The sequence below is a fragment of the Oncorhynchus mykiss genome, chromosome 8 (assembly GCF_013265735.2).
Source record: "Oncorhynchus mykiss isolate Arlee chromosome 8, USDA_OmykA_1.1, whole genome shotgun sequence".
Lineage (NCBI taxonomy): Eukaryota > Metazoa > Chordata > Actinopteri > Salmoniformes > Salmonidae > Oncorhynchus > Oncorhynchus mykiss.
Genome location: NC_048572.1, coordinates 53253864 through 53280342, shown reverse-complemented (window position 1 = coordinate 53280342; position 26479 = coordinate 53253864). Strand labels below are relative to the sequence as shown.

At 42.4% G+C, this 26479-nt stretch overlaps 1 protein-coding gene and 1 long non-coding RNA gene across 4 annotated transcripts; one reads left to right on the top strand and one right to left on the bottom strand.

Moving 5' to 3' along the window:
* On the bottom strand, positions 1-21903 carry LOC118965525. Its single transcript, XR_005052900.1, has 2 exons — positions 21772-21903; positions 1-768 (listed from the first exon to the last, which is right to left on the bottom strand). It is a non-coding gene; the product is annotated as an uncharacterized LOC118965525 (long non-coding RNA).
* LOC110530106 (growth arrest and DNA damage-inducible protein GADD45 alpha) lies at positions 21828-25146 on the top strand. Of its 3 annotated transcripts, none has more exons than XM_036985654.1 (4): positions 21828-21919; positions 23435-23536; positions 23679-23892; positions 24258-25146. In XM_036985654.1, the coding sequence occupies exons 2-4, from the start codon at positions 23436-23438 to the stop codon at positions 24369-24371; spliced, it is 429 nt and encodes a 142-aa protein (XP_036841549.1). In that variant the 5' UTR covers positions 21828-21919; position 23435; the 3' UTR covers positions 24372-25146. The 3 variants fall into 3 exon arrangements, with proteins under 3 accessions (XP_036841549.1, XP_021468598.1, XP_036841550.1); XM_021612923.2 differs by lacking the exon at positions 21828-21919 and adding an exon at positions 22513-22725; XM_036985655.1 differs by lacking the exon at positions 21828-21919 and adding an exon at positions 22754-23041.
* Positions 25147-26479: the final 1333 nt, after the last annotated feature.

Below are 26479 nucleotides of genomic sequence, written 5' to 3'. Positions count from 1 at the left end.
GATGGATATGCAGTTTAATACAATTCACCAATACATTTCTTTGTAGTCTAACAAATATTGCTATAAGGTTGTAAAGCACAGCTGGTCTGGTACGTTGCTGCCTCCAGCCATTCAGGATGCAGTTTCAGTTTCAATTAATCAATATTGTGGACAAAAACTGACAAATGTTACTGAAGGCTGGGAATATCAATACAATCAAACTAGCAAGGGCAATGATCGCAAGTCAGTTAAAACGGGGCTAATAGGCTAGCTTATCTATTTATGTAGTTGTTTATTTAGCAAGCTAAACACGGCACCTAATGTTAGCTAGCTGCTGGGAGGATGTCCAGTCATTGTACAAGTGGGTGAGAGGACGACCTTTCACCTCCATATCTTTTTTCGGTTCTACTGCTGGAGATGCAGGTGTCATTTGGTTACCTAACAAGAAATGTGAATCACTTTGCTAGGTAGCTATGCTGAACTTGAATGACCGTTATCCACAGTTAGCATATCTCTTAGTTGTCAATCAAATGTATTTGGAATCATTCAGATTGGCGGGCAGGCAGGCAGGCAGGCAGGCAGGCAGGCAGGCAGGCAGGCAGGCAGGCAGGCAGGCAGGCAGGCAGGCAGGCAAGTTCCCATTGAGTTGTCAAAACACGGGTTGCAACAAGCATGCATTGGCAGGCAGCCTGCAGAAGGGCGAACAGTCTGCTATTCCCCATCGTTTATCAGTGACGGCCAACTACAAGCTGAGAGGCTCTGATTGGCAATACCATGTAGACTCCGGTCCTGGAAAAGACAGATGTTTTTATTAGGTTTTATTTACTGCAGTGTGTACTAATCCACGGCCACTTTCCCACTCTATATTGCAATAGAATTTTCAGAAATGCCTTACTCTACGCCGTTCACAGTACAGTAAGAAAACAAGAACATTACCATATCTAAAGTGCTTGCTTGTCAGAAAATGTAAAAAATATATATATATTCCTGGGGGTGTATACTCTACACATTTTGCTGTTTAAAATCAAGTTTGTTTTTTGTTTTTTTACCCCCCTTTTTGTGGTATCCAATTGTTAGTATTTACTGTCTTGTCTCATCGCTACAACTCCCGAGAGACGAAGGTCGAGAGCCATGCGTCCTCCGAAACACAACCCAACCAAGCCGCACTGCTTCTTAACACAGCGCACATCCAACCCGGAAGCCAGCTGCACCAATGTGTCGGAGGAAACACTGCACACCTAGCGACCTGGTAAACGTGCACTGCGCCCGGCCCGCCACAGGAGTTGCTACTGCACGATGAGACAAGGATATCCCTACTGGCCAAGCCCTCCCTAACCCGCTAGGCCAATTGTGCATCGCCCCATGGACCTCCCGGTTGTGGCCGGCCGCGACAGAGCCTGGGCTCGAACCCAGGGTCTCTGGTTGCACAGCCTTGGACCACTGTGCCACCCGGGAGGCCCCTAGTTTTAAATAAAGTTTGCTGCAATTCCATACATTTTGCCATGTGGGCAGGGGAAGATTGAGCAATTTTCTAACTCATTTCATGCAATTCTACTCATTTTACAATGGGGCGGAGAGAAAAGTGAGCAGTTTTACAGCTTATTTTCTGCAATTCTACACATTTTGCCATGGTGCGGAGAGAAAATATTGCAGTTTTATATCAAGTTTGCGGCAATTCTACATATTTTCCCTTGGGCTGAGAGAAGATTTAGAAATTGAATCACTAATTTCATGCAATTGTACAGATTTTGCCATTGGGCGGAGGGGAAAATGTGCAGTTTTTAATATGATATCTGATAGTGACTAACATAATAAATGGTGGCCCCCGGTCGGTAATTCGACCATGATTACAACAAGTTTAGATAGCTGGCTAGACTAACTTACCAATCTCAAAAATGTTAGCTGACATGGTTAATTGAGTGAGTGACTGTCAGTGACTGACATAACAAGATAGAAACTGCTGATGCACAACCGCCTGACTACTACGCCCCCTGAGTAAGACGTGACAATTGCATTGTCATTACATTAATTACAAATAGGCTATCTGCTAGTATACATTAATTGTATACAGGTTAAAAAACAAAGACAAAAAAACCAAATCTGTTTGCCTGCAGTATACCCACACCCTGGAATGCAGAAGTTTGAATGAAGGCACAAAACCACCACGCATTCGTCAAGCAGAGATGTGGCACTTTTTATTACAGTTTTTTTTTAGACTTCTGAACAGCGCTCCCTAAAGATGCTTCCATCCTCCTGGTCCTAACCCTTCCTTCCCTCCCTTCTTAAAAAGTGTCTGGTGGAGGAAAAAGAATAACAAACATATTTAGAGCAGGGAGAAGAGAAAGGAGAGAAAGAGGATACGTTTTCTGCCATGCAAAATAGGTTGTCAAAACCCATTACCTAAGTGTTCTTTCTCTTCCCCATATGCTTTTGTTGCCTAATCAGCTTTGTATCTCTCCAAATCCCGGATTGAGATAACAAACAAATGGATCAACTCGTCTTTCACGCAGCATTCATTGCTGGCCTCTAAGTACCTCAGCACCGCACTGCTGCAGCACTACCAGCTAGCCAGGGGAGGAAGTGCAGGCTGAAATTAATTTTTAAAACAACGGAGGATTGGAGTTTATTGCAGCAATCCACACCGGTCGGGAAATATAGTGGAAGGACTCAGGAAAATGTGGGATCATGGCTGGACTTCCGAGGGGAAAATCTCCTCACAATAGCGCCGGGACTCTTAGCAGATTTAAGTCACAGATTTGGGGATTACAGCCCGAGCCTGAGCTCTCTCAGTGGTAAACTTTGAGACGGTGGGGGAATTCAGTGATTATTGAAATGGGTTTTAGCCGGTTGCTAGGAGAGGCTGAGTAGGGCCTGTAATCAACTAGACAGGTCGAAAGAGGGATATTTCGTCACATTGCGTCGTGGCTCGGAATGCCGTTTATCGATAACAGAGGCAGCGGCTAGATACATGCATAGCTTTGCACTGAACATTATCCAGAGAAAGTTGGAGCGATAATACAGTAGATGGTGGGTGAGGATTTTGGAATGTGTTCGAAAAAGAGAGACCACAGGTTTAAGGCATGTGGCATAAGGAAAGCGCTGTTTGTTTTCCCTTCGGATCAATGACAGACAAATGACCAGTGACGCACACACACACAAACACCCCCTTCACAAAAACACCTCCTGCCATGCTTCCCCCTTCATCCACTAATCTATACCAGCCAAATTAGGCAGGCAAACAGATTGGGGAGAGAAAAGATTGACTCTGGGCAGGCTAATTAGCTCAGACTCATTAGGAGTCTTTAAGAGGCTGTGATTAGAGATGTTTGTTCACACGCCGTGTTTTGCTTAATGACTGGCCTAGATCACCAGCCAGTCTGCCCTCAGGGGAGAGGAGACATCAGCCTATTGACAGTCATCAATATTTAGAATAAGGGTCTATGGTGGTGGGGAGACGAGATGTAGATATGCTGTGCACACTAATGGAGGGGCCACAACATGAAGAGGAGGAGTTGGTCTGTATAAGTGGTGAAGAAAGGTAATGGTGGGTTCCAACCCCACATTTCGAGGTATATGAACAGAAACACAAACTGACTTGTGAAGTGCCCGTTGAACTTCTTCGACTAAAAAGTGTCAACTTCAGTACAAGATAAACGCTACCGTGTTCTCCACAAGCACAGTGACACGCTCATTGAAAACGACGTCGTACGACCACTCGCTAACCCCGTAGACAACCCCCCCACATACAGTATTACATGGGGGAGGACAGGGTTCCCTGACGGTGAGTAGGACGGATAACCAGACTATCTATAGGTGCATCTCCTTGTCTTCACTCCATGTCACCACATAGCTAGCTCTCCTCTGGGACTAACGGCCCTCATTGCCCCCCCCCCCCCCCCCCCCCCCCCCCCCCCCCCTAGGGCGACACACACTTCACAATGGGGAAGGGAGAGGTTGGGGAAATGGGGGCCATTTATAACTGCCTGGCGCTTGCGTCCTGCACCCCCCCCCCCCCCAGTTTGGCGCATTGGTGGCGGCGGCGAGACAAAGCGAGAGCGCCCCTCTCCTAATGTCATACAATTACCTCTTAACCGCTCAGACAGGTGCCGCACAAAGGCGCCCAAGGAGTGACATCAAATCAAAACTGTCACAGGTGATCGAGGCGAGCCATCGAGTGGGCCCACCCGTGCCTGCTCGTCTGTCTGTCACACAGATGACTCTATGGGGTGCGTGTGTATGTGTGGAGGCTGAAGATGTGTGTGTGTATGTGGAATGAGGGGGTGATTTGAATTGATAAAAGAACACAAATATCATATCAACACAGCGATGTCATCACTCATGGTGCTCAGCCCTCAGTCAGAGAGAGATGGATTGCTTCCCCTCTTCTGAAGCCTCTCTGTCTTGCTCCCTCTCTCACTCACCTCTTTTCTCACCTTCCCTCTTTCTCTCTCTTACACACAAGGGATTTGGCATGCAAGCATGAAACATGTTGTGATTTTGACTAATGATATTCTAGAAACTTTTGTCCTGCATTCTTGTACATATCTACCTCAGATACACCGTACCTCTGCACATTGATCTGGTACTGGTACTCCCTGTATATAGCTCCATTGTTGTGTATTTTATTTGATTCCTCTTGTGTTACTATTATATTTGTCATTTTTAAACTGCATTGTTCGGATGGGCTCGCAAACAAGAATTTCACAGTACAATCTACACCAGTTTTATTTGCTGCATGTGTCAAATAGCATTTGATTTGAACTGAAAGAAGTCAACCATATTTACCGTACCACTAAACATACATTGTTTAGCAATGACCTTTTTAATTGCTGTTTTTTCTAAACTTAAAAGAATTAGATATTTGTAGAGTAGGAAAAAGTAGGAACTATTCCAATTTGCTATCATGCTCTCTGTTCAATTTGCCAGTGGTGGAAAAGGTACCCATTTGTCATACTTGAGTAAAAGTAAAGATACCTTAATAGAAAATGACTCGGGTAAAAGTGAAATTCACCTAGTAAAATACAACTTGAGTAAAAGTCTAAAAGTATTTGGTTTTAAATATATTTTAGTTTCAAATGTAAATGTAATTGATAAAATATACTTAAGTATCATAAGTAAAAGTATAAATCATTTAAATGTATTTTATTAAGCAAACCAGACGGCACAATCTTTTCTTGTTTGTTAAATTTACAGATGGCAGATATAATTTACAAACAAAGCATTCGTGTTTAGTGAGTCAGCCAGATCAGAGGCAGTGGGGTTGACCAGGGATGTTCTCTTGATAAGTGTGTGAATTGGACAATTTTCTTGTCCTGCTAAGCATTCAAAATGTAACGAGTACTTTTGGGTGTCAGGGAGAATGTATGGAGTAAAGAGTAAATGATCTTCTTTAGGAATGTAGTGAAGTAAAAGTTGTCAAAAATATAAATAGCAAAGTAAAGTACAGATACTCCCAAAAACAACTTAAGTAGTACTTCAAAGTATTTTCACTTAAGTACTTTACACTACTGTAATTTGCCATTGTTTTACTCAAGCTAAGCATTAAATTATGCTTTTGAAATCTAATGTCAGAGCAAGGACACACAGAAAAAGACAGGGAAAGTGAGAATGACGAAATGGGTGAAGAGAAAGAGAGATACTGTATGTTCCAGTTGTACTTGCATTAACCGGGCAGTTAGGTATCTCCCCCATGCTGTGCAGCCAGAGGTTGGTCACCCAGCCGATAGTGTGACTGCTCCTCTCTCGCCTCCCAGGCCTAGCTGTCACTGTGCTGGATGGGCTGTCACTGTTCTAATTGCCTGGCTGTGACCCCGCCCCCTCCATTCACCTGGCTAATTAGTCTGTCTTTAGGGCTCGCAATTCACTTCCATTCAAATTCCAGGAGCTTTATTGGCATGAATAGTGAGTGGACAGACACTGCCAAAAAGAAAATTATGATTCTCTCTTTGTACAGGAGCTTTCCTTCAGTATTTTGAATTATGGTAGAGGACTGGCAATCGGTTTGCTGTGAATTTAGTTGTCGAGGTCTAGAATCCTATAGATTAGATTACTGTACTTACTTTGCTCTTGTTTTATTTCCGTTTTTTAGTGTCTGGACTATAACGAGGAGGAAATGACCACACAAAAAATGGTGATACTCATGTTATATCTAACACAAACACACACGCACATACACACACAAACACACACACACACTCATACGCATATGGACTGTAGCACATCTTCCCTCCTTTCCTTCAAGTGCCAGGGCATAATTTAAGCAGACGAGGGAAGTTCTCCTAAGAAAAAGAACAGAAAAGGATGTGAGAATCAGAGCAGAGATTGAAGGCATGCAAATTACATGCTAATAGAATGCTAATGAGCAGGGTGAGGGAGGGAGGGGGGCAGGCAGGGGGTAAAGTTTGGTTAGGGAGCAGGCTGGCGAGACAGCGGGCGAACGGGCGCTGCTTGGGTGAGCAATGAGTACCCACGCGGCCATGCTAAGAGAAGGAACATTTAGCAACAGAGAGAAAGAAAGAGAAAGATGGAGAGAGAAAGAGAAAGAAACAGACGAGAGAAGGCCCCGCAGCCTAATGGATGCTGATTCATTCCCAAATTACATTTCACAACTTCGCTCCTGTTCTTTTCTCACCGTTCCACACGCGTCCTCTCGCTCTCTTTTCCATCCTTTGTTTTTGTTTTATTGTGTCTCGTTAACTTGCACTTTATTGTCTTTATGACTCCTGTAGACACAGGATTAATGAGCAGAGTAGAAATAAGAGGAACTGACTAACTAACACTTACCTTGGCTCAGACTAGAAAACAGGTTTAAAGTACCTGTCCAGTGTTTTCAGGTTTCTTTCAAATATGACTTATAATTAATTGCAATGTGAGTGAAATAGTTTTCCATCCAGAAAATGGTAACAAAGTATGTTAAAAAGCAGCATTTCTGTGTTGGAATGGTGTGTACGTACCCCCACAACAGAATCGTGTGGGTGAATACCGGTCATTAAAAATATTCATGTGAGTAGACCGCTGATTGGCCAGCTCATCCTCCTCAGCAGGAGGAAATCATCCTCTATAACAAAATAGCAAGCATTTTTTTGAAACAGTCTGTTTTAGATTCAAGTTTGAGATTGGAGTTTTGAAGTTTTTTTTTTTCTCCAATCATCCCATTATGGGAACTTATGGACAGTCTGCACACCTGACATCCTCACGCATAATGAAATTGTGTATTTAATCCAATAAGGGCAAAGGCTCTCATTTGATGATAAGGGGCTAGTAACAAAAAAACAAGTCTTTGCTACCAAGTGTTGGAATCTCAGCCATTCTATCTACCTATCTGTGGTATTGGCCTACCTAAACCAGAGTAGAGTGTTTGCCATGAGAGACAGTGTCTATGGGAGTTGGGACGTACGATCTCTTCTTCAGTCAGACAGATTGAGCGAGACGCATTCAACCACTGTCTCCATTTCGACTTTAAAGACCTTTTAAAAGGACTGAATGAGGAGAGAGTTACCTGTTTGTATTAGAATCTGGTTGTTTAGGGGGGTGCGGGCGGGGTGGCAGGTCTTGTCATTATTGAAGGACCTCATATATGCGACCGCCGCATGCCACGAAGGTGTGATAGAACACTTCACCTCGCGACGAGCAAGGAAAGGAGAAAAAAACAATATTAAAAAATCAGGAGATGCAATTCAATTTTTTTAAACAAAATATTAATGATATTTCATTTGGGTATCATCAGAAAGGCGGCCCGGGGAAATTGCATTCTATTTGGCGAAAGCCTTGGAAAGCGAGACTGGATAATGGGCAATAGGTGTGTAGCCTAGAAGAGAGGGAGTGAGAGAGAGATACAGAGAGAGAGAGAGGGAGAAACGACAAATTCCCTGATGGGGTAGGGGGAGAGAGCAGGGGAGAGTGGCTAAGGTTGGAGAGGGAGAGGGGGAGAGAGAGAGAAAAAGGAGAGAGATTGGAAATTGAAATTTATGACATTGAAAATGACTATGACGGAGACAGGTCCCTTTACGCTCCTCTCTTTGGTAGCAGTCAACCTTGCAATGAGGGCAGATCACACAAAAATAGGCTGTTGGGGGGTACTGAGCGCCACGGACGGGATGAAATGGGGGGAGTGGGGGGTGGGGCGGGTGCGCGGAGGTTTGAGTAGGTGGGGAGGTGAGGGGGGTAGCCTAGCAGACAGGAGTGAAGGAGGACATTAGCGGGAGAGATGATGTTGTCAGTGACCGATGTAAATCGCGGCGCTACATAGTCAACAGACACAGTCGGCTGGCTGCGCGGGCCGGGCCTGTCGCCACGACGATGGCACTGACAAATGGAATATTTTCGGAGGACTTAATCAGAGGAAAATGGGGTTTCATCTGCACGCCTCCCCGCTCTGCCGCCCGCAAAGAGAGAAATGATTGCCTGTCCCTCTCCCTCTCGTTTTCACCCTCTCTTCCCTCTCTCTTTCATTCTTTCTTTCTTTCTTTCTTTCTTTTTCTTTCTTTCTTTCTTTCTTTCTTTCTTTCTTTCTTTCTTTCTTTCTTTCTTTCTTTCTTTCTTTCTTTCTTTCTTTCTTTCTCCCTCTCTCTCTTACTGAGTAGAGCTATACACTGTAAAACTTTTCCCTGTTAAAAGTTGTCATATTTCACAGTAATATTTTCCTTACTGTAAAAAAAAACATATTACAGCATCCCTGCTGTAAATGTACAGGGATGCTGTAATGTTTACAATAGAGAAAATAGTACATTGAAATATATCACAGCATCTCAGCATTACAGTATTAAACTGGTGACTCTGGTGCCAGGATAATGCTGTACATTTACAGTCAATTGTCCCTGAAATCTAAATAAAAGAAAAACAATATATCTGTATGTAAAATACAGTTATTGAAATTGGTAGCAACGTTAACAACAAATGAACAACGTCATTGACAATAGAAGTAACAACAGTTAACACACATGTAACCAAATAAGAGCCTCATTACAACACTAATCTAACGTTATTGTGCGTATGGGGGGGGGGGGGGGGGGGACAGAGGCAAAGAGGCAAAGAGAGGGAGATGGAGGTAAAATTGTGTACAATCCTAGATCTATGATCAGGGGCAACTCTATTCGGGGTAAGGGGGAAAAACACAACAGGGCCGGGTTGGGCAGGGGAGAGAACTCAGCGCAGCATTACTGTAGGTGTTCCTCATGGGTCTCCGTAACATTCCTCCTCAGTTCTGATTTGCTAGCTCTTCTCACCCTTAAATAGGACAAGCATAGAAAAATCAAGAATAGACTAAGAGACCGAGATGTGTGTGTGTGTACTTACCTCACTAGAGGTCTTCATTCAAACTCAGTCAGCTCTTGAAAGAATGGGGCAATGTATGGGTTGAAAATACCTGGCTTCCCCAAGGCCACATTTGTCCCATCTTCAGGGTTCATCATCTTGGGTTGATTCGAACCTACAGCATGTATCCAATATAGTTCATGAAATAAATGTAGGCAATGAACAAATACAAATAAGACAGCTAGATACACCTACTTCAAACCCTTGCTAACTAATAAAACACTGCTATAGCCTAATAATCACAATACGGCAGATTATTTTTACCAGACTCACAACATGTTCCGGTAAAGTGAACAGATTTACTACTACTACTACTAATATACAGTGGGGAGAACAAGTATTTGATACACTGCCGATTTTGCAGGTTTTCCTACTTACAAAGCATGTAGAGGTCTGAAATTGAGATAGATGGAAAAACAGCTTCTATCGGTTCCAGCTTTGATGCACCTGTACTGACCTCGCCTTCTGGATGGTAACGTGGTGAACAGGCAGTCGCTCGGGTGGTTTTTGTCCTTTATGATATTTTTGGGCCTTCCTGTGACATCGGGTGCTGTAGGTGTCCTGGAAGGCAGGTAGTTTGCTCCCAAGTGATGCGTTGTGCAGACCGCACCACCCTCTGGAGAGCCCTGCGGTTGTGGGCGGTGCAGTTGCCATACCAGGTGGTGATACAGCTCGCCAGGATGCTCTCAATTGTGCATCTGTAAAAGTTTGTGAGGGTTTTAGGTGACAAGCCAAATTTCCTGAGGTTGAAGAGGCGCTGTTGTGTCTTCTTCACCACACTGTCTTTGTGGTTGGACCATTTCAGTTTGTCAGTGATACAGTGGGGCAAAAACGTATTTAGTCAGCCACCAATTGTGCAAGTTCTTATTAAAATACTTATTTTCCACCATAATTTGCAAATAAATTCATATAAAATCCTACAATGTGATTTTCTGGATTTTTTGAAGTTGAAGTGTACCTATGATGAAAATTACAGCCCTCTCTCATCTTTTTAAGTGGGAGAACTTGCACAATTGGTGGCTGACTAAATACTTTTTTGCCCCACTGTATGTACGTTGAGGAACTTAAACCTTTCCACCTTCTGCACTGCTGTCCTGTTGATGTGGGTGCTTCCTCTGCTGTTTCCTGAAGTCCACAATCATCTCCCTTGTATTGTTGACGTTGAGTGAAAGGTTATTTTCCTGACACCACACTCCTAGAGCTCACCTCCTCCCTGTAGGCTGTCTTGTCGTTGTTGGTAATCAAGCCAACTACTGTTGTGTCGTCTGAAAACTCGATGATTGAGTTGGAGGCATGCATGGCCACGAAGTTATGTGTGAAAAGGGAGTACAGGATGGGGCTGAGCACGCACCCTTGTGGGGCCCCAGTGTTGAGGATCAGCGAAGTGGAGATGTTGTTTCCTACCTTCACCACCTAGGGGCGGCCCGTCAGGAAGTCCAGGACCCAATTGCACAGGGCACGGTTGAGACCCAGGGCTTTAAGCTTAATGATGAGCTTGGAGGGTACTACGGTGTTGAATGTTGAGCTATAGTCAATGAACAGCATTCTTACACAGGTATTCCTCTTGTCCAGATGGGATAGGGCAGTGTGTAGTGTGATTGTGATTGCATCGTCTGTGGACCTATTGGGGCGGTAAGCAAATTGAAGTGAGGCTTGGGTGACAGGTCCTGAGCGCTCTTGAGCAGGTTTTCATCAAAGATCTCTCTGTAATTTGCTCCATTCATCTTTCCCTCTGTCAGAGTGACCATTTAGGTTATTGGTGACCTCCCTGACCAAGGCCCTTCTCCCCCGATTGCTCAATTTTGCCAGGCAGGCCAGTTCTAGGAAGGGTCTTGGTGGTTCCAAACTTCTTCCATTTAAGAATGATGGAGGCCCCTGTGTTCTTGGGGACCTTCAATGCTGCAGACATTTTTTTGGTATCCTTTCCCAGATCTGTGCCTCGACACAATCCTGTCTCGGAGCTCTACGGACAATTCCTTCGACCTCATGGCCTGGTTTTTGCTCTGACATGCACTGTCAACTGTGGGATCTTATATAGACAGGTATGTGCCTTTCCAAATCTTGTCCAAACAATTGAATTTACCACAGGTGGACTTCAATCAAGTTGTAGAAACATCTCAAGGATGATCAACGGAAACAGGATGCAACTGAGCTCAATTTTGAGTCTCATAGCAAAGGGTCTGAATACTTATGTAAATATCTTTTTTTTATTTTTTTTAATACATTTGCAAACATTTCTAAAAACCTGTTTTCGCTTTGTCATTATGGGGTATTGTATGTAGATTGATACATTTTTTATTTATTTGATCCATTTTAGAATAAGGCTGAAACGTAGAAAAATGTGGAAAAAGTCAAGGGGTCTGAATACTTTCCGAAGTCACTGTAACTCTGGTATATCAAAAATTAAACATGTCTTGTTTTACAACCCAACCAAATTTCCCTTGCCAAACAGCTTTCTCTAGTTTCCTATATTGCTACACAATTTACCTTGCTGCAGTTTCCTGTAGCTCCCATCCATAGACCCACAGGAGCAGAGAGGGCTCCACAACGTTGATGACATGATCCATTTCTCCCATGATGAATGTAGCAATCTCCCACCCTGTTGCACTGTCGGCCTAATTTGTTATGATGTGACACAGTGGAGGCTTGGTCGACTTGTTGCCAGTAGGGTCCAGCAGCTGAGTGGGATGAGAACTTCAAAAAGACCAAGAGGCTGACAAAACGTTTCCTTGCTTTGATTTGTTTAGTTCTGGTGTCCAATTTATGGTTTGCAGTAGGCTAGTAGGCGTCATACTCAACGGGATTTAATTGCAGTTTTAAATCCACAATAGTTTTGGGTTTAAATGTAAATTACAGACCGTGTATTGGGAGCATACTGGGAATATTCTCTGTCATTTGTCCTTTGAATATGGCCATAATCATGACCGCAAACCCAAGACCTTTGTCCAAGGGACATATAATGCATTCAGAAAGTATTCATACCCCTTGACTTATTCCATATTTTGTTGTGTTACAGCCTGAATTCAAAATGGATTGCATTGATTGTTTTCTGTCGCCCATCTACACACAATACCCCATAATGACAAATCAAAAACATGTTTTTAGAAAGTTTTGCAAATGTATTGAAAATGAAATACAGAAATATCTCATTTACATAAGTACTCACACCCCTGAGTCAGTAAATGTTAGAATCACTTTTTGGCAGCGATTACAATTGTGAGTCTTTCTGGGTAAGTCTCTAAGAGCTTTGCACACCTGGAGTGGACACTATTTGTATATTATTATTTTAAAAATTCTTCAAGCTCTGTCAAGTTGGTTGTTGATCATTGCTAGACTGCCATTTTCAAGTCTTGCCATTGTTTTAAGCCGATTTATGTCAAAACTGTAACTAGGCCACTTAGGAACATTCAATGTCCAGTGTATATTTGGCATTGTGTTTTAGGTTATTGTCCTGCTGAAAGGTGAATTTGTCTCCCAGTGTTGGTTGGAAAGCAGACTGAACCAGGTTTTCCTCTAGGATTTTGCCTATGTTTAGCTCTATTCCATTTATTTTTATCCTAAATAAAGACGCTAGTCCTTGCCGATTACAAGCATACCCATAACATGATGCAGCCACCACCATGCTCGAAAATATGAAGACGTACTCAATGATGTATTGGATTTGCCCCAAACATTTGTATTCAGGACAAAAAGGTTATTTATTTGCCACAATTTTTGCAGTTTTACTTTAGTGCCTTATTGCAAATAGGATGCAGGTTTTGGAATATTTTTTTATGTCCATGCTTCTGTCTTTTCACTCTGTCATTTAGGTTAGTGGAGTAACTACAATGTTGTTGATCCATCCTCAGTTTACTCCTATCACAGCCATTAATCACAGCCTGTTATGATACAGCCTGGAATTGAACCAGGGTGTCTGTAGTGATGTCTCAAGCACTGAGATGCAGTGCCTCAGACTGCTGCGCAACTCGGGAGCCGAATTGGCCCAGGGTTGTTTAAACTCTGTAACTGTTTTTAAGTCACCATTGGCCTCATGGTGAAATCCCTAAGCGGTTTCCTTCCTCTCTGGCAACTGATTTAGGAAGGACGCCTGTATCTTTGTAGTGACTGGGTGTATGTATTAATACACCATCCAAAATTGTAATGAATAGCTCCGCCATGCTCAAAGTGATATTTTTACCCATCTACCAATTCTCTGCGAGGCATTGGAAAACCTCCCTGGTTGAATCTGTGTTTGAAATTCATTGCTCGACTGAGGGACCTCACAGATCATTGTATGTGCGGGGTACAGAGATGAGGTAGTCATTCAAAAACCATGTTGCACACTATTATTGCACACAGAGTGAGTCCATGCAACTTTTTATTTTGACTTGTTAAGCAATTTTTTACACCTGAACTTAATTATGCCTGCCATAACAAAGGGGTGGAATACTTATTGACTCAAGACATTTCCGCTTTTCATTTTTATTAATTTGTAAACATGTGTAAAAACACAATTTGTGTGTGTTGGCCAGTGACACAAAATCTCAATTTAATTCATTTAAAATTCAGGCTGTGACAAAACAAAAGCAGAATAAATCCAGGGGTGTGAATATTAGCTGACAACTTCAGAAAAACAATGCACGCACTTCAGTGGGGCAGAAGTCTGTGTGTTGTTGTGATTCTGGGTGGGCAGATAGCTAGCAACAATGACAAGAAGCTACCATGTGGGGAATCGTAGGTGGCTCTTTTCAGCTCGTAGTATATTGTTATTGATACAATGTCTTGTTTTGAGGTGTTTTGACTGATGTCAAGTATATGCTAAAATGGCAAAAATTTGTTAGCTAGCAAACCAACAACTGTAACAATGTATTTGAAAGACAACAAGTGCTCAATGTGCAAAAGTATTTATGTTTTCAGTAAACATTGGAGACAAAATATAGCTCCCACATCTCAACAATCTCAGCCAACTGTTTTGCCCCTGTTTTGCCCGCGTGCGCAACGCCTCTGTTTTGTTGCTAAACAACCAACTCGTCTAGTATGAGTAGACTAACTAGTCCAAAAGCCCATCAGAATCCTCCCTCTCCTCCCGTGGGTTAAAGGTCAAGTTAAAGCTGGGCAGGATGTGAGAAGTAGTGATGTGCAGTTCGCAAACGATTCGTTCTTTTTGAACAACTCTTTTTACCAACTCGAGAGTCATGATTCGTTTTTCTGAGTGACTCGCGTTCATTTGCCCTGCTACTGCTGGCCGCAGGAAAATACAACATGAGCATAGAGAAGAAAAATACATGGTTAGAACTGATAATTGATCGCATGGTGCAAGAATGACCGCAATTAATTAATAATTGAATGTTATGAGGGACACAGCCTCTGCTCAACAAACTCAAACTCGAGAACGAATCGTTTGGGGGGGGGGGGGCTGCAGTTCGGGAACGACTGGACCTATCACCTTCATGGCAGTCAAGCAAAGCATTCCGCCAAGAGTCGTTCACAATCTAGTCCCTTCCGTGGCCACACCTAGGCCTCGTTTCAAATGTACTAAGAAATAATCGCATTTGTTTAACTAGCAATCAACAAATGTACATTGTTTAAAGCACACGTTTACAAGTCTCAGTCACAAATTACAGCTCCAATAAGCCCCCTATGGTGAACAACATGTGAACGAGAGGCTCGTAGAATCATGACTCTTTCAAGTTTTCAGTTCATCGTTTGCCGGTAGGGGGACGCTGAAGTATAAGTAGGGAGGTCCTGCGTCTGCATGCTCTGGGCATTACTGAATCAAATGAACTAAATGAGTCGAAACATTTGTTCTTTTGACTGAACAAATCACTAGTAAGAAGACCCAGACCCTAGATCCACTGTAACAACAGGGCAGCGAACCACAACAGAGGATGAATCACCGAGCGGAGCAACAGTGAAATGTGTCACCTTTTGCTGCAGATCAATGATAATTACCTCCCTGACACGAGTATTACTTTACAGGATCAGGGACAGGGGGGGGGAAGGGCTGGGGAGGGGCCACCGAGCTGGTCAATACTCTCTGAGATATGGCTCCTGTTGGCCCCCGGGCCTGACCTAATAGCGGCTCAACAAGCCATTACTGCCTCCGCTGGTCTGGTAGGAAAACACTGTGTATGTGTGTGTGTGTGTGTGTGTGTGTGTGTGTGTGTGTGTGTGTGTGTGCGCGCGTGCGCATGCTAGTCCAACGGCATACCAATAGAAGCTTGTACAGATAGAGGCGGGAAAAACACATTGCTTTATCAACCCAACATAAAGTGTTACTAAATTGCTCCATTTAAAAACACATACTGTAAATGCATTGTGAGAGGGCATCTTACCATGTGGCCCTGAGTGAATGGTGAACACATGTTGATAAACATAATTATTTTAGTAGCAGAGCTATTTCCCACATCCTCAGTAATAATCATAACTCCCATTGTCAATGCACCTCCTACTACCTGAGCACAGAGGGATATGATAATCCACCAGCATAGCTTCTGTTGTTGCTGGATTGCTCAGATCTGTAATGCTCAGGTATTTACTTTACAGAAATATCACAGGTGCGGTAGTTAGGGGGAAGCCAGGTAATAGCCTATTGTATTCAGCAGGTGGTATACAAGCATTCTGTCACAGAATCTTAGCGCTTAAATTGGACTTGTAACAGATAACACTTGCAAAAATCTTTGACTACTTCCTCGCGATTAGTGGTACGGCTGATACACATACGTATGATACAATTTAGGAAAAGATCCACTGTGGACTAGGGTCAGTCCTTGTTCTTTCTCTTACAAAGAAAACCTCTTTTGGTAGCAGCCCACAGCCCAGGGCAAACTGGCTTCATCTCTCTCCACCTATCCTCTCGGGTCTTTCTCCTCTCGCCTCGTGGCAAGAGAGCGGGCGCTCGACGGTCGGTGGGCTGCATGAATGTGGCTCTCGGTCTCCAAGACGGGATTTGGATTGTTCGGCCCTGATTTGAATCCTGGGGTTTTGAGGAGAGAGGCAGTCTGGCCAATCAGAAGGCTCTCCTCTGTAGGGGATAGAGGTCAGAGGTTGTATACGTAGATCCTCCACTTCCACTACTGTTTTTATCCCAACGGCGGTCTGTATAAAATAGTCTCTTTTATACGCTAATGTAAATGAAAATGACATGACCTCTTTTCCAAATCTAATGCAAATGTATGATGGACAACTTTGTGCCCAAGTTTTCTGTTTGATAGTAAACATACTTCATGGCATTGAAAGTAAATGTTTTTAACTTTCATGGATAGTTACACGGTTGTGTGTTATATAACTCTGCTGTCTTTTGTACGCATAATGTAGTTCAAATAAAGTGTTACAGCACTAATACCCACCCCAACTGGCAGCTTTTATGCAGCTTAAATACTGGATACCAGTCTCTTTTGTTTTAGTATTATATCTGCCACTTGTTTGTTTAACTCATTTGCAATTCTGGTCAGGCTTATGGCCGCATCCTCTCTTATAACTTAAGAATCTTTTTGTTATTATCTGTTTCCATTTGAAATGTTTTAACTTTAAGACTTAAAACTCTAGGACTTGGCTGCGTTTGCAGACTCTGGGCTTGTGTTCTTTTCTCTTGAATGAGTTGAGTTTCATTGAATGCCCTACTGTTCATAATACAATTGATAAAGGAAGTCATACCCATCCTCATCAACAAGTGGTTTACTTTTTGGTGAAGAGTACCTCAACGGTACGGTAAAGTAATGCATATTCTGTACTGTAATTTAGACACTCATGCCACTTATAAAACTTCACACAGTTTGTTGTGTGTTTGAATATGCCTACTGCCAATGGTGTGCACATTTGACCATTACACATACTGTACAAAGTCAATTTATTTTACAGATGAGGGGATCTGAAAATGAAGGCGGTTATCTGACTTGGAAAGTCGATCACAATTCCTCTTCTTCTGATACAGAGCTCAGTGCTGAGGATTGTTCCACATTCCTTATGCATACTCTCACAAACAGTCTCTCTCTCTCTCTCTCTCTCTCTCCTTTTCTCTTCTCTCCATCCTGATCTCTCTCCCCTCTCTCTCCTCCACACTCGGTTCCTCTCTCACTTTATTAAACGACCTGTCTGCCTGTACACGCTGTCTGTCCCAGGTGGCTCTGTATGTTCAATTCTATCATTAAAACCCATTACCCAGCTATCAAAACCCCCTGTAAATCCAGCTAATGACCTCATTTCCCTAAGTGTCACCTGTGTCAGTCAGCGGCAGGGACGCTTGCATTGGCGTACATCCAAAAAGGGTCCGGATGGAGTACCCCATAACGCTCCCTACCCTCCATTCCTCTCGCCTCTAAAAAGAGGTTAGAGAAATCAGTGGCCAACCAAAAATTACATGGCAAGGTGACGAGGGACAGTGTGTGTGTGACTACTCAAATATTCTACTTTAATAGCTAGGCCAGATCAACTAGGGGCCCAATTTCAATACAACGAAGAAGAGAGAAATAGGTAAGAGGGGGTAATGGCTGCTGTTTGACTAAATCCATTCCAAATCCCATACACATCCATCATAAGTGAGGGTTTATGTACTCCGAAGGGGTGATAATAGCATTTAGCATTTTCACACAGCTTCCCGTGTTCTGGATTTGAGTGGAGAGAACGAAGGGTGAAGAAAGTGGAGTAGGGGACGCGGGTCGTTTCTTTTCCCTCCTTCTTCCTCCTCTTCCTCCCCCTCACATGCTCCTTCCTCTCCTCTCCCACTCTTTGGGAAATCATTCCTTGAATTGGAAAAGGGGCCCTGGGGCCACCGGGGCGACCAGTCACTAGTTCTTTTACAGTGGATAATTGACTCCCTTCGCCTGGTAATTCATCGCTTGCATATGCCAGCTAATACATCAGTTGGAGAGAAGCTGCCGACCTCCCAACCTTCTCTACCCCCCCCCCCCCCCCCCCCCCCCCCCCCCCTACAAAACGCACACGCACCACCGCCCACACACTCTTACCTCACACACACCACCACCTCACACACACACACACACACACACATACTCCAACTTCACACACCCCACTTTCCAACCTCACACACACACACACGGGGCCCAGGCCGGGCCCCTCCTTACCAAAGAGCCAGGAGCTGGGAATGAGAAGAGGGAGCGAGGTGGCGGAGGAAAAACCTGAGATGATAGATGGGGCGTATTGTGGCATTATGAATGAATTATGCCTCCCAAATACCTTGAGCAGTGCAGACTGTCAGCCTGTATCTATACTAATCTGGGAGGAAATATGACTGTTTCCACATTAAAGAGGGCTGCAAAAGAACCAGCTATGGAATTAATTGAGCAATCAGGCCATTAGAAGGAAATGTCGTACACGGATTCTCTATCGCCGAGACCACATTTATCATCCTCGACTGGCGGTCCCATTCTTTTATGTGTTTTCCCCCCCTCCTCTCGCTTATCGTTTTAATGTACCCCTATCACCAAACAGATTAGGATTATTGTGACAAGACAAAGGTATATTTTTTTATTTTCGATAGTGGTGTCAGCACCTGATGCATTTATCATGGGTGTCACCCAGACCTATCCCCTACAACTTCCGCGCCGCGCTCCATTTTCCTCTGTGTGGCACCATCTTACTAATGCAACAAAAAGGAAGTTTATTACTGCTGAATAGAGTTACAATGTTTGAATTCGATTTGTATTAAAGCCATAGTTGATCAAATTATGTTGAGGTCATTTTTAGACACATAATTCACAGATAAATGTTTCTTCTTATATTTTTCTTGATTGAGGCCTAAACCCATCTTTATTTGTTTCTCTTGATGTATGTATATTTAATAATGTGCTTATATAGTATCACTTGAGCATGTCACCTTTCATTTGTTTTGTACAAGCAGCTCTAATTGGAGAAATCGTTTTTTGTGTTCTGTTTAGAGTTTTTAAAAAAAATATGTTGCTTTTCTTTTTTTTCTCTCGGCTGAATTAGTTGATTTAATCGTTTTTAAAGTTTCCCTAACTTGATTTCGTTAAATGATTGTCTCTAATTTTATGAAGCCCTTAAAACACCATTTCAGGAGTAGTCTAAGCCGACCACTAATATAACACAAGTTGAGGCGGAAGCGGTTGTGCTGTACAATAGTGATTTATCATCTGATGGTCCTGTATGGAAGTACATTAGGCGCCCTCTCTCCGGTGTAGACTGGTGTAGGCTCCAGGCCACAGCGTTAACCTTGCCCTTGTTCCAGGCTGCGGGCTGGAGGAGAGAATAAAGTAAGAATGGGGCCGCTGGCTCCTCAAGGGTACTGTAGCTACTACTGCTCCCTGCTTAGAGAGAGGAGCTTTGAGCTTTTGCCCATTACAAAACACTCCCTGGGGTTATTTTTTTCATTAGACTCATAAAAGCTTTAAGTTTGATATAGCTTGCATGGGCTCCCTTCAGTAATTACATTAATATGATGTACTGTCACATTTTGATTGTATGCATTTCACATGTAAAATAAGGGCAGCTCAATATCCCACAATGGCAGTCACAAAATAAACACTGACTGTATACACAACTTAGGGTATGAATTTTTGGAAAATATCAAATGTTTGACCATTTCTAGTGGGACGGCATTAGAAAAAAAGGATAATAATTCATATTTATTAAAAATACTATTATAGGTATAATATTATTAACCTACACAGTCTACTGGTAACATGACTTGGTAAAATACTTTTTTTCTTTTTTCTTGATATAGTAGACAAAACAGTAATGTGTAAATGTGTAACCAAATGCAACCTGATATTAAAGTATAGATAGGCTTGAAGCAGTAGTGCTGAATATTATCTGAGACATACTGATGGCATCAAAAGGCCAAAATCAAAGTTGTTTTCTAGAACTGAGCTCCATGCTGCTCTATGATCAATGAAGCTCTATCTCCCCCTGGAGTATAAAAAGGGACATTACATGAAAGGATCCAACTTTCAAGGACCATACATTTGTCGATCTAGAAGAAAATACATTTAATTCTAAAACAAAAAATCTAAACTGTTATCATATTGCTTTGTACACCAAGTGACCAAGATACTAAAGTCCAACAGAAAACCATGAAAGCAGTTTTTTAAAAATAACACAGCGTAATCCCTGCCATGTTCCGGTAAGAACCTGAGGGATGGGGCTATAAATGTAACCACTCAAATTCATAGACAGCGATGGATGGAGAAACTGACCATCCATCCATGATATCAAAATTAAATTTTTAACCATATTTTGAGGCTATAATTGCTTACATTTATTTTGTTTACAAACACGCTTATATTTTGGGCTCTGATGCGGTACGAGTCGAAAGTTGAACTAAATTCATGAGACATTTCTAAGTTATATTCTGCAAGGACTCTATTCAATGCATATTGCAGAAATACAGCGTTCTAGCGTGGTTGAAATGTAGAGGCAACGTTCCCACGTTAGTGGAGACTGTATTCACTGTAACCGTTGAATTACCTTTACATTTCTATCGCACAATATGTAAATTCAGCGATACAGATTGAATCAACGGGTACATGTAATTCATTTATAAATCAAAATTACTGTATATAGCAACTGCAGATTGCCCCTTTAAGATTGCGTTTTTATTCCCCTTTAAGATCGCGTTTTAACTCACCTTCAAGTTTTGTTCAGCCCTCTGAGCTTCCTTGGCGCCATGTTTATTTTATTTGATCTTTATTTAACTAGGCAAGTCAGTTAATTAAGAACAAATTCTTATTTTCAATGACGGCCTTGGAACAGTGGGCCTTGTTCAGGGTCAGAACGACAGATTTTTACCTTGTCAGCTCGGTAGAGGAACCGAGTTTGGAGGAGAGAAATACCCCTGAAAACTCAGCAGAGGGCAATGAAATTACATTTGGTACCACTGGAACTAGTTTTTCCAGGCATGCATTTGTCTTGAAAGCATAAAATAAGCTGGTTATGCCAAATGTAGATACAAATGTGTAAAGATGCTGTGAAGAGGAAAAGAGCGGGATTCTACTACCTGTGACATAACAGTCCAGACCTACAAGCAGATGTCTAGACTGGACACCCACATACATAGAAGAAATACTAATCCACTGTGTCTTGAGAAACAAAAGCCTGGGAGAGCACTGGCCATTATCCGACTGTTGCCACCTATATAGTGATTGAGGAGGGAACCAGCAACTATGTAGTAATGGAACGTGTGCACTGTCACCTCTGCCATAAGGACGGACCTCTTGTCAGAGGCCATAACATCTCTTGTCAGAGGCCTGTAAGCCAACACTCCCATAGGGAGACAGTAGTCAATGAGAAGAAGCACTGCATTTTATCCTTATAGGTAAATTGTATTTATATTGTCATCATACCAAATATTACCGATATATTAATATTGACAACCATAATTCCCAGCTCATCTTAGTTACAGATAAAATAGGCCTAATAATATACTTTTTCACCTTTCCTATTTGAAGATGGGCCTCTGAAATGTAGGCCTCATATTCCTTGACTCATGTTTTTCTTCGTGCATGCATTGGCCAGCCTACTTACCTCGCAAAGTCTTTGTCACCATTCTCGCGCCATGCGTTTGTACTTTCCCCTCCAGGAGCAGCAGTTTTGCACGCTCTGCCGACTGTCCAATCAGAAACTGGTAGCGTCTCGTTGCTCTGTCTCCATACCCGGCTCTTTCTCATAACAGGTGAGATTGCATAATTTCCCTTGCAAAATACAGGTGATCATGTCATATGTAGACCATTTCCATTTTCGACAATACAATTGATAAACGTATTTTTTTTCTGGTTTATGAAGTTGACTTCTTGACAGACATGGTATCTCATTCTATGATGGTTTAGCATACAGAGTAGCCTAGTAGTTCAGGGCAACTTTGGAACACTTGCCACTTGATACCGCTCTCTTTACTTGTCATCGTTCTTTAAGACCCTTTGGATACGTTTGTGTATGTGTGTGTGTTGTGTGCTTGTTACAAAATGTACAAATGCACTGACAGATAGCGATACAGTCAAAGCATTTCTTTCAAACTTTTGAAATATTTTTTTTTTATCTTGAATAACTAAATTGACCTTGAATAACACATTTTGACCGGTTTCCTAACGAGGCACAGCACCTCACATATTGTAGCTGCAACAGCTGGAGAGAAACCACGCCTCTCTAAAATCGTCTTCCAATCAGATTATCTCATTACTGTTGCCACTCAATTTACAGCCATTCCCCACCCAGAAAGGATCTTGGTAAATTAGCATGTGGCCAATGATGTTAAGTATGCAAATATTTGACGTTATCCTATGCACTTGCATTGTTCTTGCGATATTATCTGTGGACACCGGTTGTTGTCTCATTTCCAACAGCGATAAACAGAGTAGCTACTGTGTCACAACTTCACTAGCACTAACAGTGACATATCAGCAAGCAATATTATTGTCTCGATTTTGATTTCATGTGCAAAATGACATTTGAGGAACTAAGTGGGGATTATTCTGCAGAAAGGTAAACTACTTTAAAGCGCTTTCGTCAATGCCAGTGCAACTTGCAAATGGCTCTCTTTTCACTTGAACTTGGCAAGCAATGCAATGCATTAACATTTAAAAAATAATGCTGAAAACGTCAGTGTATTGTTATTCAGATATTTAACTTCTGTAATGTTGTCTAAGTCATTTGACAACGTTGCTATGACTTGGTTAGTTGGCTTGGTTGAAGTATTTGCAGTATTCGAATATGTAACGCCAGCTTTTCTGTTGAGCTCACGAGACGCGTTCCGGCCAGCCAATCTGCAGTTAGCCTAACACTGTAACGCCGGTGTCAGGTAATTTTAGGGAAACACTTTTGACCTGAACTTAAAACTTCAGTGTAATTGACTATCTTTGTACTCATCATACAATAGGAGTTTTGTCAATTATGGAGTGACATGCACCGAAAAACAAACGCGGTGTCAGAGTTTGAACTTGCAAATCAGTCAGTTGGCCTCGCAGCTAGGTCAAGGTACAGAACTACCTACGCTAGCTAGCTAGCTAACGTTAATCCTAGTACGTACACGATAGCCAGCTCCTGCGCTTGGCAGTAACGTTCGTCTGCCAGGTCAGCTAGACAAGCCCTAGCATACCCTCCTTTTCAATAAGTTGAGCTTTGCCCATGCATATGTGAAAGTTGATGTGAGTTTGATGTCCGTTTTAATAATACACTATTTTCTCTGTTTTAGGATGGATACAGTGGCAAAAGCATTGGAAGAGGTTCTCTCATTGGCATTACCCCAAGGATGCATTACAGTAGGGGTCTATGAAGCAGCAAAATCATTGAATGTGTAAGTAGGCTACACTTTAAAACCAGTGAGAGTTCAAAGTTCCAATGATGTAGTTTTTGTCTATGCATGCTTGTTTAGAATGTCTGCATTTCATGTTCTGTTACTGTGTTACTAACCACATATCTGTTACTTTCATCATTAGAGATCCAGATAATGTGGTTCTGTGCATCCTGGCAACAGATGACGAGGATGTAAAGGACGTGGCCCTTCAGATCCACTTCACCCTGATCCAGGCATTCTGCTGTGAGAATGACATCAGCATCCTGCGAGTTAACAACACCAGGCGTCTGGCAGAGATCCTCGGCGGAGGGACACAGGGGGGAGAGCCCATGGATCTGCACTGTGTCCTGGTCACTGTAAGTATCTATTTCCACTTTATTCACCTTATATTCACTCAAAAATCATAACTTTCAAACACAAACAGGTGCTAAAAATGGTTAAAAAGTTATTTTATTTTACTGGGGCACATGAGACACTCGCTCTGGATATGCCAGAACATTCCCACACCCATTAATTTACTCACTCCTTGTGTCCTGTAACCAAACAACTCAGTCTTGCTATTAATGACTCCTGTGGAATTTTCATTGAGGGAAATAACTTGAATTGCTCATCGTCTTGAAACTCCCAGGTGTCTATCTATTTTATTGCAGGCCATAAAATCAGGCATTAGGATATTTTTGCAACGATTGACTCTCTCTCTCTTTTTCTCTTGTCTTTGCAGAGCCCACACTCCTCCTCCTGGAAAGACCCAGCCCTGAGCAAAGTTAACCGCTTCTGCAGGGAGAGCCGGTGTATGGACCAGTGGGTACCCATCATTAACCTCCCTGAGCGATGAAGGGTCCCCCCAACAGCAAGACATGTGAAGGACTCTCTCTGTACGGGAGTAGAGTGATCCCTGATGGACACACTACCCTGGGAAAATTCCTGATGTAGGAAAAAGAAGACAAACAACCACAAAATAAAGCATTTTGAGAAGAAAAAAAGAAGATCAGATCCAGCCATCTAGATGGGATACAAAAGGGGGTGGATTTCCACCGGGTCTGGTGGAGTTGAACTATCAGCTATGGCAGTCAGGGCGAGATGACGAGGCACTTTTTATGTTCAGTCACCAGACCGAAACCGACGTCTGTGCTTTTTAACGGAAGATGGACACACTGTACAGAAAGATAAAATCATGTATGGCAGAGCACTTCACCTTGTGGGGACTTAAAAGATTGAGAGAAACAAAAAGATGAGCTCTTTTGTAGCCACTGTTGTTAAGACAACCAAGGCCTCTCTTTTTGCCGAAACAGAGCACTTGTAGAAACACTGGACTTGTTGTATTTTTGTATTCACAATGTTGATGTTGTCTTTACTATTGTTATATAATTATTTAAAAAGGGAAGGGCTAAATATCCAATGAACAGTGAAGATACTATGCATTCAGTCAGTGTTTCCATTGCCAACAGTTTTTTACACAAGTGAATAGTTCTTTTTTTACAGTTAAGTTATTTCTTATGATATTTAAATGTATTTATGTTTACAATTTTTATACCATTATCTCTCTGCAATTGTCTGTAAAGACACAGGTATATTATTGTTGTCAATAAAAAGTATTTTTGGAGCCAGAACTTGATGGTCCTCATTTTTTTCATCATTTCTGGAAATGTAACCAAGCTAGTTGAGCTTTGACCCCTCTGACAGTTGTATAGGGAATCACGTGTGGATCATGGAGGTCACACTGGCCTCTATGGACTCTGTGACATCCTCATCCCTGGGTGACAATAGCCCCCCTCCACTCCACGCTTTGTTCTGCTTGGGTCAGCAAGGCCGAGCTCATTCATCCGAACGGTTTTCACCCGTCCTGAGTTCAGCCCATGATTGAGCTGAGTGCCCTTTCTGCATACCTCTTTGAATGCATTACGTCTGCCTGCCGTCTCACTAGGAAAAGTACTGCACGCACATTTGCAGCACATTTGACAATCCGGGTTTCTGCTCGGTACAAATGCTTTGATTTTTCACTTGCATGCAAAACTAGCTATTGAATTAGACAATAGTGAGTGCTCAGGTGAATAAAGGTAGAATGGAAAAAGGAACAAAGTTCACGGCTTCAACTAATAGTGTATGGCCAGTGGGGACATATTACATACAATGCAACATATTACAAAACCTCTGCTGGGGTAGGTAATAGTGTAAACTCATGCAAAAGCAAGGCTTTTTGAGCCGGTTTGTCTTTCACAGGGAAGGTGTGTTAGAGGACACATGACTGGAAGTCTTTGTAAAGCTTTGTAAGGGAGAATGCAGTGGGTGCAGATTGTGTAAACCACCCACTCCTTCCTCCACTTGCTATTGAGTGACATGCTCACATGTGACGCTGGCGTCGAGTGTGGATGATGTCAGAGCTCATGTAAGGCAGGCTTACCCCCGTTTCATTATGATCACGAGAAGAGCTTGTCACCTTTGCAGAACAAAACCCAGTTTCTTTCCACATGAGAAGGATATTTCGCTGTTGTGTGTTCATTGTAATTGGCTTTAAGAACCTTTTGGAATACTGTTAAAAAATATAAAAAAACTCAAGATATTTCCATAGCTCAATGATTTTGTATTTTTTTTTTATATAGTTTTATTTTTGTAGCACAAACTAAAAAGAAGTTGTTTTAAATGGATTCTATTATATTTTTATTAATAATATTGTATATTATATAGTAATAACACCAGATTGGGTAGACCTTCCCGACCGCACTGTGTTGAAGGTTACCATGATGTAGCTTAGATTTGTGACCGACCGGTGGAGAATTATAACACTGATGTCATGTGATATTGTGTTGGTGTAGGGGAAAGGTTATTTTTTTATTATATATAATTAGGGTAGGGTTGATGTACTGGAGGAGTTCAAGCAAGGGATTTGACAATCCCCAGGCTTTGACAATCCCCAGGCTTTAGTATCTACCCAACAAGCTCCTT

What these genes read in the sequence shown, in the direction of transcription:
- LOC110530106 (XM_021612923.2), top strand. Translation starts at nt 22,676, where the DNA reads ATGTGCAAAATGACATTTGAGGAACTAAGTGGGGATTATTCTGCAGAA. An exon ending in GCAGCAAAATCATTGAATGT is followed by an intron (nt 23,537 to 23,678) that starts GTAAGTAGGCTA and finishes TTTCATCATTAG; the next exon opens with AGATCCAGATAATGTGGTTC. An exon ending in TGCACTGTGTCCTGGTCACT is followed by an intron (nt 23,893 to 24,257) that starts GTAAGTATCTAT and finishes TTGTCTTTGCAG; the next exon opens with AGCCCACACTCCTCCTCCTG.